General features: G+C 43.9%; 2 protein-coding genes and 1 long non-coding RNA gene across 4 annotated transcripts in view; 1 reads left to right on the top strand and 2 right to left on the bottom strand.

Annotated features, from left to right (window-relative positions):
- Nucleotides 1-1,671: 1,671 nt before the first annotated feature.
- LOC125718801 (globoside alpha-1,3-N-acetylgalactosaminyltransferase 1-like) overlaps nucleotides 1,672-13,704 on the bottom strand; it is a 12,929-nt gene continuing 896 nt past the window's right edge. The window contains exons 2-7 of the mRNA XM_048992896.1: nucleotides 8,816-8,854; nucleotides 8,539-8,598; nucleotides 6,634-6,687; nucleotides 6,455-6,487; nucleotides 3,914-4,048; nucleotides 1,672-3,823 (exon numbers count right to left, since the gene is read on the bottom strand). Of these exons, the coding sequence (XP_048848853.1) occupies nucleotides 3,133-3,823; nucleotides 3,914-4,048; nucleotides 6,455-6,487; nucleotides 6,634-6,687; nucleotides 8,539-8,598; nucleotides 8,816-8,854 (1,012 nt within the window). The 3' untranslated portion in view covers nucleotides 1,672-3,132. The remainder of the gene's footprint in view (nucleotides 3,824-3,913; nucleotides 4,049-6,454; nucleotides 6,488-6,633; nucleotides 6,688-8,538; nucleotides 8,599-8,815; nucleotides 8,855-13,704) is intronic.
- Nucleotides 4,055-6,448, bottom strand: LOC125718803 (uncharacterized). 2 transcript variants are annotated; one of them, XR_007384933.1, is made up of 3 exons: nucleotides 6,260-6,448; nucleotides 6,043-6,104; nucleotides 4,055-6,011 (listed from the first exon to the last, which is right to left on the bottom strand). It is a non-coding gene; the product is annotated as an uncharacterized LOC125718803 (long non-coding RNA). The 2 variants fall into 2 exon arrangements; XR_007384934.1 differs by having other exon boundaries at nucleotides 4,055-5,980.
- Nucleotides 12,128-13,704, top strand: part of LOC125718800 (uncharacterized) — a 22,995-nt gene continuing 21,418 nt past the window's right edge. The window contains exon 1 of the mRNA XM_048992890.1: nucleotides 12,128-12,264. The gene's annotated coding sequence lies outside the window, so the exon portion shown is untranslated. The remainder of the gene's footprint in view (nucleotides 12,265-13,704) is intronic.

The following is a 13,704-nucleotide window of genomic DNA, read 5'->3' as shown; positions in this document are numbered from 1 at the left end:
CCAGAATCAACTCTACGTGAAAGGTGAGAAGTGTGAGTTCCATCGTGACGTTCCTGGGGTATATCATCTCCGCAGGGGGTGTAGCTATGGACCGAGACAAGGCCAATGCCATGCGAGACTGGCCCCAACCCAAGACTATTAAGGGATCTCAGTGATTCTTGGATTTTGCACATTTTTATAGACGGTTTATTCAGAACTTCAGTACTGTAGCGGCTCCACTTACAGACTGGATCAGACACGAAGAGAAGAAACTGAGGTGGACTCCAGGAGAACCTCAAACAGCGGTTCTGCTCGGCCCCTGTCCTGAGACAACCCAACTCCCAACAGACTTGTTGAGATAAAAGTTATTTTGAAATAATTTAAATGTAACAGAATTATGAAATTGATTATTTAGGCATTTTAAAAATAAAATAAATGAAATGTTACCAAAAGAAAAGTTATGGCCTGTGGCATCTTATGATCCATATAAGAGAGCAACAAATTCCTAAAATAAAAAAATAAATAAAGCCACCTGAGCAAAGCAGACCAGGCCAACAATTATGACTTTGGACACCAAATGTACCTATAGAATCACTCAACTATCTGCAACAGAAGTATAGTTGCGAAAGGCAAACATGGGGTTAATGCTGCTAATATCCAGAGGGAGAATATTCCGTATTCTAGGGACACAAGCGGCAATAGCACAGTCCCTTCTCCACTTCATACCATGGGGGGCTGGAGGAAGGTCTTAAGCATTGTTAAGCATTGCATAATCTCCACTAACGTCTCCAGAGATTCTCCAGAACTTCAATAATAATACACAGGTGTAGAACTTACATACATGAAGCTGGACATACAATCTTACCTCTAATACCAGTAATCTTATGATTAAAATGCTTTGCGAACAATTCACAATCATCTTTCAAAACAGAAAAAGTCAACTTTGCACCATTTGGCACAATTTTAGGCATTTTTTAGACCACAGGACAAACACAAACGCCAACACAAACACAAGAGCCAGTTAAAATTTGTCTGTGGGCTTACGTTTCTCCACTGACGTGTGTGCTATGCTATGTTAGACAGCCAATCACCAGAGACTTTAGATCTGTACACGTACATTCTATGCTTAGAATGGATGTCACAGGCAGGAGGGGGGGCAGGCAGGACGTCACAGGCAGGAGGGGGGCAGGCAGGACGTCACAGGCAGGATGGGGGCAGGCAGGATGTCATAGGCAGGATGGGGGGCAGGCAGGACGTCACAGGTAGGAGGGGGGGCAGGCAGGACGTCACAGGTAGGAGGGGGGGCAGGCAGGACGTCACAGGTAGGAGGGGGGGCAGGCAGGACGTCACAGGCAGGAGGGGGGGCAGGCAGGACGTCACAGGTAGGAGGGGGGGCAGGCAGGACGTCATAATATGCAATATGTAAGCTCCAGCAAATATGGCTATAGCAGCATAAGTAGGAGGGAGAGGCAGGTGGAAACGCAGGTGTCCCTGAAACGTCAGCAGTCCAATTACACAAGGGGGCGTGAAGCTAGAGTGACAGCACCGTTCAGTTTTTCCAAAGGAAAATGGCACCGATCAGCCCCAGTTCTACATCCCACACTGTAAAGATGCCCCCCACAAATAGATGGCCGTTTCACCTAAACTGAACATGGACCGTAAGCTGGATGTCATACCACTCGCAAACAGTGACAAAATGCAAAATGTGTTATTTATTTAAAGTGCATGAATATAAAATGAAAATAAACCACAACCAAAGTAAAACAACAAACCATAAACAAAACACCAATTATAAAGGTAAAACAACACACCATAAATTAAGTAAAAAATCTGTCAAAACTCACATTTACAACATAACCGTACAAGGCAACCAAAGCGAGACGCCCCCATACTGACTGTATAAATACACTACTTCCAGGTCCAATGCAATAAGGCAATTCATATAGCAATTAATCAATAAAACAAGTAATAAAGCAATTAATCATAATAAAGCAAGTAATCGATAAACCACACCTTCCAGAGGCTGAAAGCCATATGGCAACAACACATTCAATATAAAAATATCAAACCTGAATACAAGTTGTGTGATGTAACGTATATCATACAACATTACACACACTATAGGCCTAGCTGGGGCTGAGCACTTAGCAAGAGCTTAAAACTACAGTCCAGCACTTTTGTAAGTTGTAGCATCTTGTAATCAATCCAAAACTTAACTGGAAGCCAGTGAAGGAAGCACAAAACAGGGCTAATATGGTCATTTCTTTTATTGTTTGTAAGATCTCTGCCAGCTGCACTGTATACAAGCTGAAGTTTACAAGGATCTACATGGGCAACCAGAAAGGAGGCCGTTACAGTAGCCCAGGCTTGTTGTTAGATGAGCATCAAAATGTAGATCTGAGTCAACAAGGACACCATGGTCTCTGTCCACTGTGTTAAGCTGAAACATTATACATTGGCTCTGCTCCAACTGTAAAAAAATAAGTTTATGGTCCATTGGCCTCCAAATGAGCCACCATGCTTCCTGACATGCCACCCATCAAGGACCCTTCATTAAAAATTTTTAATTAAAGGATTTCATCCTAAAATGTGGCGGGCTGTGGATCATATGCTAACTCAATGCTCTGGCACCAACACTGTAATTACACTGCCTTGGATCATTGGCCATTTTGGTCCAAAATGGAATGCAGCGTTTTATTTTACAAAACAAGACCCGTTAAATACAGGCTGCATGGCAATTCTGGTCCCAGCCCGTGACATGTTTTAATTTCTTATTAAATCTGGCCCACAGATCGGTCTTTTGTTTTACACAAAGTAAAAAATAACGTAACATTACACTGATGTGTGCTGCCCCTCCAGCTCAGAGGTTAGCCGGTCATCTGTACGATAACAACCAAAAATGTTTTGTATTTGTCAAAATTTCCATATTAGCTCACCACTGATTTTAAACTTTAGAAATCATATATTATTACAAAAATGTCAATACATGTACAGTCAAATAATTATCTAAGCCTAATTATTACACAAATTATCATCAATTGCCTAACTTTCTGGAGACATGTTAGGAATGCTGTAATGCCCTAGGAGTGCCCACAGTTAAGATGTAGCCCATGATAGGATGTAGTCAATGCTGTGTCTTCAGTAGCGTGAGCGTTACACGTTTTCTCTTACTTCTGCATAGTTCTTAAGGATTTGTGAAAGTCGAATGACTTTCATAACTTCTGTTTTACCCCTCTGGTCATCCCACATGTACTCTGGCGACAGAACCTTAGAGGGTTTATTGTGAAGCAGGTACCAGTTTAGGTGACTCTCTTCCTGCCAGGCCGCCTCTATTCCCTTTGCTTTGTCTATTTCTATATTTTCATGACACTTTTTAACCAGTCTATAAACATCCTCAACTGTGCCCCCAAACATGGCTCCAATATAATAGAAGTCTCCTACCCCTGCAGGAATGTAGGCCGTAGACTCAGGACGCCGTTCGTAAGTGAACTGATCACGGTTCAAATCATAGTACCAAGGGTGTATTTGGCCCACCAGCCGATCCAGAGTTTCTGCACCCCAGCGAAAGTGGAATTTTGCATCGACGTCCTGGCAGTAGATGTAATCTGCCTCTCGGTGAACCTGCTGCTCGATGATGGTCTGGATCATCTGCATCCTCGAAGCAGAGATGTCCTGCCAGCGGTCTAACTTCGGCACCAGATGGACAAAGATTTTTCTTCCAGCAGCCAGAGTCACCGCTGGAACTTCCTGCGGCTGGTCAGTGAAAATGTGATAGTTCACTTTGAAGTCAACCATAAAGTGCTGCTCTGCCGATTCCAAGAAATCACCCAGAAACCTGATATACCTTCCAGAGAGAGATAGACAAGCTTAGATTAGTGCTCTGAAAGTAACTCTTAATATGAATAGGTTTTACACTCGCCAAAGTTGTGCTCACTTTCCAACAGCAAACACAGTGGTTGCGATGGTGAGATTCATTGGCTTGTATATGGCATCAACCAGCTCAGGGTTAAAGGTTTCTTCCCAGATGATCGGTGCCAGCCAGGGGGTTATGGGCATTACATCAGAGCGCCTAGGAAACACGAGACATGAGGAAGATCAGTCAGTGTAGTTCTGTTACGAAACTCTTTCACAGTTACCATCTAATAATGTGTTATGCCAATTTGCTGATATTATCAACTCAGACAATTGTGATTGTACTGACATTAAAAGGCAACAGTCCACTGAGAATCCAGCACAGGTTCTACATGAAACAGTCGTTGTGATGATAGATCCATCCATCCAAACTGCTTATCTTACTGGGTCGCAAGGAGTCCGGAGCCTAGCCCGGAAGCAATAGGCATGAGGCAGGAAACAACCCAGGATGGGGGGCCAGCCCATCGCAGGGCACACTCACACACCAGTCACTCACACATGCACTCCTACGGGCAATTTAGCAACTCCAATTAGCCTCAGCATGTCTTTGGACTGTGGGGGGAAACCAGAGTACCCGGAGGAAACCCCACGACGACATGGGGAGAACATGCATACTCCACACACACATGCGACCCAGGCGGAGACCCGAACCCGGGTCCCAGAAGTGTGAGGCAACAGTGCTAACCACTGCACCACCATGCCGCCCCCGGTGATGATGCATTGGCATTAAAAAGATATTTTACTAGTATGAATGCAAAGTATTTTTCTTTTCTTTTTTTGCTGAGCATTGCTTCACCTGTTGCCATGAAGAAACCTCCACTGATTGTTACAGATAATTTAGTACTATATGTTATGTAAGTAAATGTAAATATATTTGCACTGTGTTAAGAGTTCAACATTGTGAGAAAGTTATAAAGTTTCTTGCAGGTGACTTGTTTCATGTTTATTTTTATTATTATTTCAATGTATGATTTTGTGAGGTTCTGCTGTTATTTGAATGTAAGGAATTAGCATATATTTGACAATAATGCATAGCTTTAATAAAACTGTTGGTGTCAGTTTAATGTCTAACAATTTGAAATGGCTCATATCGGTTTTTGGAAATTTCAGCTCATAGGTTGGGGTTTAATATACATTGCATGGGATTACCCTCATTAGCTGACTAGCACTGTGGCATTTTTTATGATATATTTTAGTTTTCCCCTGTATTTTCATTTAATGTTTAACTTACCGTAAAGTAATTACAACCACAGTCGTAACAATGTGCTGTAATAAATCAAAATGAATTGATAGACGGGACAGGCCATGTAGGTGAGTACGTGGTCTTTAAACTGGCATCAGCTTCAGTGGGCAGAGCGGACACTGAGCAGAAGTCAGGAAAGGTGGGCAGACATAAGGGCGCCATGCAGAATGACACACGACTGGCAGATGTGCCATTCAAAGCTACATTCAATGAATGTGAATAATATTTGAGAGACAAAGGGCTCGATTCTCCCTCGTAGCTGAAGGCTTTTGTCACTTATGTGAATAATTCATATAACTATGGAACAATTATATAGTACAATAACATATAGACATATATAAGTATACTACCATTATATTACCATTAGGCAGGATTCAAGTGATATCTGTCAACACACCTAGTAGGTCGATTCTATTAGGCTAAATGACTGGTCAATTAAAAATTATTCTTTCAAATAAAATGAGTAAAAAATACATTCAAATGAAGTAGTGTGTCCTTGCAATTCTAAGATGCAGTGCATGTACCTGCAGTCCTGCAAGACTGAGACAGACAGAGACGCCCTTGTCTGGACGTGCTTCAACTGACCGACACTGAATGTGTTGCAGGTTTGTGACAGAATGGGACTGCAGGGAAGTTGGGAGAAGGTAACGTGCACACACATACACAGCGTCGCCCGTTCTGCCCCTCGAACCTCACAGCGTCGCCCGTTCTGCCCCTCGAACCTCACAGCGTCGCCCGTTCTGCCCCTCGAACCTCACAGCGTCGCCCGTTCTGCCCCTCGAACCTCACAGCGTCGCCCGTTCTGCCCCTCGAACCTCACAGCGTCGCCCGTTCTGCCCCTCGAACCTCACAGCGTCGCCCGTTCTGCCCCTCGAACCTCACAGCGTTGCCCGTTCTGCCCCTCAAACCTCACAGCGTCACCCGTTCTGCCCCTCAAACCTCACAGCGTCGCCCATTCCGCACCTCGAACCTCACAGTGTTGCCCGTTCTGCCCCTCGAACCTCACAGCGTTGCCCGTTCTGCCCCTCAAACCTCACAGCGTCACCCGTTCTGTCCCTCGAACCTCACAGCGTCGCCCATTCCGCACCTCGAACCTCACAGCATCGCCCGTTCTGCCCCTCGAACCTCACAGTGTTGCCCGTTCTGCCCCTTGAACCTCACAGCGTCACCCGTTCTGTCCCTCGAACCTCACAACGTCACTCGTTCTGCCCCTCGAACCTCACAGCCATACAGGTAAGCACTTACAGCATTTGTTACGATGGTATGATGGTATATACCTAAAGCTATTTTGGTTCAAAAACCACGATAATCTTTACTTACCCCCATGTCGCACTGGGTTGTTTGTATAGTAACCTGAAGGAGAGAATATTTATTACCTGCCAGGATAAGGCACATGGTTTGTACATGTACTACAGGATTACGTTACTGCTAGAAGTTAACCTATTGTTGATTGATGTCACTTGTAGAAAGTGACAACTTCAAAGGAATGAGACACCTACCTCTCAGGAGAGACAACATTCCAGTTCCTCGTTCTGGAGAGTTCTCCCCTCTGACTAGGGGGCAGAAGAATACAGTAAGGTAATGGATTTTATAATCTGGGCTATATAAGTAAACCAAGAGATCTTTTACTTAAATTAAATAAGCAGACTGACAGAGTCAGAAAAAAAAATTATTTATTCTACAGAGAAATTGCCTCTGCTACAACTGCACAGATAATAGGACACCACTGAACATGATGAGCACTATATAGCAGGTAGGAAAAGTAATATCACCAATAGGAATTAAATAGAAGGAAAGATTTCCTGTGGTGTTCAGTGCAGCACTTCCTGCCAGTCAGAGGGTTTCCCGTGGCGTTCAGTGCAGCGCTTCCTGCTACTCAGAGGTTTTCCCGTGGCGTTCAGTGAAACGCTTCCTGCTACTCAGAGGATTTCCCATGGCGTTCAGTACAGTGCTTCCTGCCAGTCAGAGGATTTCCCGTGGTGTTCAGTGCAGCGCTTCCTGCCAGGCAGAGGATTTCCCGTGGTGTTCAGTGCAGCGCTTCCTGCCAGGCAGAGGATTTCCCGTGGTGTTCAGTGCAGCGCTTCCTGCCAGTCAGAGGGTTTCCCGTGGCGTTCAGTGCAGCGCTTCCTGCCAGGCAGAGGATTTCCCGTGGTGTTCAGTGCAGCGCTTCCTGCCAGTCAGAGGATTTCCCGTGGCTACTGAGCTGGGAGGGGCAGATCTTCAGCACCTGTGGGTTGATGCCATAAGGGCCCACTGCCTTGGTAGAATGAAGTCTGCATAGTTGTTTCTTAACTAGGTCCTCAGTGATGGTGATGAATGGTGTACAGGAGTCAGCATTGTGGGCAGAGTTGGGTTGGGGGATGTGTTCAGCTGTTAAGGTGGGGGGAAGTGCTGATTTGACACCACCATTCGTTGTAACAATGGGTGTGGGAAGGAGCAGTGAGCAAGAGAGGCCAGGCTGATGGCGGTACCAAGGGGTGCATTTTTAGCCAAAGAGCTGGGGCTACATAGTGGGTTGGATTAAGGCCAGTTTTCAAACCTGCTAGAGAACTAGTAAAACTCGTTGGCCCTCTTGCTGTCACCCTCAATCCTCTGGAATTTGGGCTTTCTGGCCCTACATACCTCTCCAGTGTTGTTCTGCTGCATTTCATCTTCAGCGTCTTCCTGTATCTGTCCCTCCCCTCCTTTGTCTTCACAGTCAGCTCCTTCTGTACCCATTTAACTGCTTCGCTGTCTCCAGAAATGAAGTCTCTCTTCTTCTTATTCAGACAGCCTTTGATGTCTTTAGAGACCCAAGGCTTGTTGTTGGGGAAGCAGCGTATGGATTTTTAAGGCACAGTATTTTAAATGTATCCTGACACACTGTCCATGAGACCATTTACATCCTCTGCATAAGGTTCGCAAAGAGCATCCTTGTCAGTTGACTCAAAACAGTCTTGCAGAGCTGCATAGGCTGCTGGTGACCATCCCCTTTACAGCTCTGACAGTGGCTGGCTCAGAAATGAGAAGGAACTGCACCAAGTTGTGATCTGATCTGCCCAATTGTGGAATAGCCGTCCAACTGTAAGCTTCTTTAACATCAGCAGTTTTGTTTTCTTTAGTGGGACAGTTCACAAACTAGGTGAAAGTACTAAGCGTCCTGTCTAAGGAGACATGACTAAAGTGACCAGAGGTGAAGAAAAATGCATCCAGGTATTTTGTCTGAAGATCAACAGTTACATGGTATGTTCTGGATATGTGATATCTTTATTGTCACAAGTACAATGAGATGACATTTGGATAATCCTGTGGAAGCCTCAATAAAAACCCGTCTTGTACTTTAGCTGTGAAAGTAAATATAAATTCTGTTGAGTTCTCTAAATCTGTTAGCTAAGTGTATAACGGAATCATGTGTGAACACTTACATCCACCAAGTCTGCCTCTTTCCTTCAGAAATAGGTTGGATGTTGGATGAGACGGAACATCTGTCGAATAAAGGAGCTGTTAAGCATCAGTCTGTGAATGTTTTCTGTACTGGAACACTAGAAACACAGATTTATTTCCTTTCTCTCAGCACCTCCAGATAGGAGAACTAGAGCAGCCAGCCTAACAATGCCCTCATCACTTAGCAGTCAGTAGTTAGAATGGAGTTAATAAAAAGATCATTGTTATGAAATGAAATATTTCAGCTATTGTTCTTACCTCAAATTTGTACTGTACAAGCCATAGGCAAGGATAATCCTTTGAAAGTAACAAATAACGTTAAAAGACACATTTTAAATTGATCATGTTAACACATAAACAGCAAGCAAGGAATTCAATGCACCATTGTGGAAGGCGTGAGGCAAGTACGCTAAGCAAAGAGCTACTGAGCTACCAAAGCTTGCTGCTAGGATGCATATGTGACCTTGTTAAGATGGTCTGGTGGCCAAAAGACAGTGAGATTCCAGAGTAAGGAAACAGAATGTGGCTACACAAGCTCCAAGGTTCTGGTCCACTTGGTTCAGATAGGGTTACAGTCAAATCGTGTGTGCAGAAGTTATAGTAGGTCTCTTATTACTGTCACGATTATTTAAACTGAATTACCTGATTTAAAAAAGAAGCACTGATTAAACAAACAAATGAAACTATTTTTCCTTCTTGATGACTTGACAACACGGCTGAAGACGGAGCCCAGCAGATCAGGGTCCAAACAAAGAGTGAAGCCTCTGTTGTGTGAAAGCACTTCACATTAAAAGTGAATGAAAATGCAGTCCTCTATCAGTTTCCATCCATCCATTTTCTGTAACCGCTTATACTATTCAGGGTAGCGGGGGTTCCGGAGCCTGTTCCAGAGGCTACGGATACAACCCGGTATGGGGCACCAACTCATCGCAGGGCACAACCCAGGATGGGGCACCAACCCATCGCAGGGCACAACCCAGGATGGGGCACCAACCCATCGCAGGGCACAACCCAGGATGGGGCACCAACCCATCGCAGGGCACAACCCAGGATGGGGCACCAACCCATCGCAGGGCACAACCCAGGATGGGGCACCAACCCATCGCAGGGCACACTCACACACCAGTCACTCACACACATACTCATCTGTCAGTATTCCAAACTTAAATATCACCACAGCACAACTACAATGTACCTGCCTCCTAAAACAAGACATTGTGGTTTGACAGACTCACCTAATAATGCGAGGTTAGTCATTGATACGCGCCATTTACCCTCTTGGAGTAGTCTAGCCTGTCTGTACAACGTGCGATGTTAATATCGACATGGCATTTCATGCATATGCAGTTGTCATACTGCAAGGATGAACTAATAAAACGTGGCCATGATTTAAACAGACAGAACAAATTAATAAAATGTCAACTGTTGCACTGTGTGAGATGCCTCCCAAGTCCCTCCCTCCATCCCGATCCAGGCCTTCTGTTCCACCTCTTCACCACTCCCATTCCTGTAGTCCACTGCCAATCACCTACTCCGTCTCCTGCTACTCTGTCCGCTGCTACTCCATCACATCTTCACTCTGGGCATCTACTGCCGTGGTTACCACTGCCGCGGACTGAAAAGCCACCGTGCCTACTGCATCAGAGCTGTTGCTCATATTTTGCTGATTGATATTTGTATTCGCTTGCCTGCTTTGCTGTGTATCTGACCCTGCTTTATGTAACAGTTTTCTCTCTTTGCTCTCTGGATTGGTAACCGTATTTGGCACAGTCAGTTGGGACTTTGTTTATTATTTTGACTGTGGGCCACCATTGAAGTCTGCACCTGGATTTACTGTAGCCATTGTACACTGTCCTGTTATGACCATAACCAGGCACGACTTTCACCCTCCACCCATCTTGTCCCATCTCTGCTCACTCCATTTTGTTATGGCCTTTCCTCTAGACCAGGTCGTAACACAACTATTTACAAGAAGGGAACGAATTAATAGAAAGTCTCAATGTTCTAGATAAGTATCTCTCACTAATAATTGCTTGCAATTCAAGGCTTTTAAGAGTGTGCTTGGAGGTCGAACCCAACCTAGGGTTGCCACTTGCAATCTGAAGAAAAACGAGACTGTACACTACAAAATATCCTAGGGGGAGGAGACAAAGCACATCCCGTATTGGTTCAAAATGGGAGGTGGCATTATTCATTACAATACGCGATGATTCTTTAAATGACGGGACGGGTGCTAACTGGAGCCCCACTTAGGACATAAAGATAAAAACATTGTATGTGTTGTGGCCACGTTTTACTAATTGGTTCCCACGATGTATTAAATCGTAGTAAAATAAGCAAAATAATTTACGAGAGGAGGCCATTCGGCCCATCAAGCTCGTTTGGGGAGAACTTAACTAATATCTCAGAGTTGTTAAAATCTTATCTAGTTCTGATTTAAAGGAACCCCGGGTTTTAGCTTGCACTACACTAGCAGGAAGACTATTCCATACTCCAACTACACACTGTGTAAAGAAGCGTTTTCTCAAATTCAGTTCTAAGTCAAAGGGTGGCATAGTGGTGTGGTAGTTACCGCTGCAGCCTAGGAGCAGAGTTCGGGTCTCTGCCATGGCTCCATGTGTGTGGAGTTTGCATGTTTTTCCCACATAGTCGTGGGTTTTCCAGTTTCCCTCTACAGTCCAAAAACATGCTGAGGCTAATAGGAGTTACCAAATTGCCTGAAGGTGCGCATGTGTGAATTCCCTGCTTTGTGCTTGTAGGCTCCAGGCCCCCCCGCCCCCCATGTAATAGGGTCAGTGCCCATCTGACCCAGTCCTTGTGTCTCTTCCCTGTGTGGCAAGCAGCCCTTGTTGACCATCGTCTTTGACCCTAGTGTTATTCCTGTTCCCTGCACAGATAACTGCAATATGGCTCAATGGGTTGAGCATATAGCACAAAAGCTAGAACCAGGGGCGCTGCTAAGGATTTTGGGCCCCATGAAAAGAATCTTGACAGGGCCCCCAACACAGTTTATTGGGGGCTTCTCTGGGACCCCTCTCAGTCATGGGCCCTGAGAATCGTCATCGTTTACCTCCCCTTTACAGCGCCCCTGGCTAGAACCCTCTGGTTATGGGTTTGAGGCTGCTCAGGAACCAGTCTCACCTGCTTCATTTAATTATTGGTTTTTCTGTTCTTCCTAATGTTTATTAGTTCCTTGTTCTCTTTGCGAAGCTTGTGCCTTGTTTAATTATGTTACACATAGAGCTGGGCGACATGGCCAAAACTGTTATCGCGATAAAATGTTTCATGTCATTCGATATTTGGATAAGTTCTCACAATTAATGTATCAATAATAAATAGTTCTAAACTTTTCTTTATTGTCAGAAAGTGACAATACACTTGCCAGACACAAGTGAAGGCAAAAAGTATCTGTAACGATTTGCTCCATTTTCCGACCCCACTACATGGGTCTCTCTGTTCAAAAAAGGACTCAAAACATTTCCAAAAGGAAACCAAAACCACCACATGTACCAAACAGCATTTTGCATTTCGGGAGTCTGAGAAAAAGAAACGGCTTATTTTAGTCATCGCTGAAAAAAGCGCCCTGGCATTCATCCTCACTTCTTTATTGTCAGTGGATTATTGCTGTTGGGGTTTCTCTTAGACTGAATTTTGCAATGCACTTCACTGGATTACCCTGGGTTGCTTCGGATTTACCTGCTCTCCCGGTGAGTGGCCCTTTTGTTTTGTGGTTTTGCCTGTTGTCTGTCTACTTGCCCTACTGTATTTGTTCAATAAATCCCTGCGTATTCCCAGCTTTGTTGTTTGCTTGTGCTCCATTGCCGGTCACAGAGACAGTGATGTCATGTCATTGTGATGTAAAACGTCTGGCTAGCAACACATTGAGCCATAAATGAAATGGAACTTTTAGCGAGGCAAACTTATATTGTGACAATTATCATTATCATCTTATCGCCCAGCCATAGGTTCATGTGTTCCTATATTTTCTGAGTGTTGAATTCCTAGTGTGTGGTTAGCGTTTCTTTCTTTATACTGCTGCACCTGTTGCCTGTTTTCCTTGTGCCGTTGTTAATGGTTGATTGATGTTCCACAATTTGACCCTCTGCTTGCTCAACTGCGTCTTGTATTTAAGTGACTGCCTCTGCTCCGTTCTCAAGTCAGTCATTATTTATTCCTGTTCCTGTGTGTTTGAGACTCCGTTTGTTTTATAATCCTGTGTCACCCTGTTTCCTGGTTCGGTCACTTTAAGATGCCTGTATTTGGTTATTGTTTTCCCTGTTTGCTTTGTGACTCCACATGGTCCTTTTATTTTATACCATTCCCATGTGCTCTTTTGATGTTAATAAACCCCTTTTGTCACGGATTCGCCAGTAGATCGTCACCGTGCCCCACCCCCATAATGCCATGACCCTAAATAAGAAAAGCAGTTACAGAAAATGGATGGAATTTAGGTCAAAGTGAGGACAAAGACAAATTCTCTACTCCAAGAGGCCAAATGGCGCATATCTATGATTAACATCGCATTATTGGGTGAGTCTGCCAAACCTGAATCTCTTCTTTCGACATGAACTTGCATTGCAGTCCTGCTGAGGTGTTATGCTTTGCAATACTGAGAGATGACTGTACTTAAAAATACAAAAGAATGACTTTATTGTCATTTCTAGCACAAACAAATTGGCAGAGAAATTTCTTTTCACACTTTAATGTGAAGTGCTTTCACACAGATAATATTTTAACTTTTATTTCGACCCTCATCGTCTATATGCTGTCTTCCTTCCACCATATTGCAGAGTAATCAAGAAGGAAACATTTCTCGGATATATTTTAATAAAATAATCGAATTTAATCAAATAATCATGACAGGTCTAATATTACATAAATGATTACTCGATTATTCGTAATTATACCGATATTAATACTGATCTAAATAATGCTGAAGCATCTAAAGACATTTCTTTTTAACAAAACCTTTGGTTCCTCCACTTAGAGGTTTTAAAATTGTTTACTTTTAAACTGTTTATTTTGTCTCTTTTATTTTAACTTGTAGCCCTTTGAGATCTTGTGATGTAAAGGGCATTATAAATAAAATGTACTATTATGATGATTATTATCATTATTGATATTAACTGACAGTGACAGTGCCAATC

Source organism: Brienomyrus brachyistius, chromosome 23 (assembly GCF_023856365.1).
Source record: "Brienomyrus brachyistius isolate T26 chromosome 23, BBRACH_0.4, whole genome shotgun sequence".
Lineage (NCBI taxonomy): Eukaryota > Metazoa > Chordata > Actinopteri > Osteoglossiformes > Mormyridae > Brienomyrus > Brienomyrus brachyistius.
This window is presented reverse-complemented; position numbering and strand designations above follow the sequence as displayed.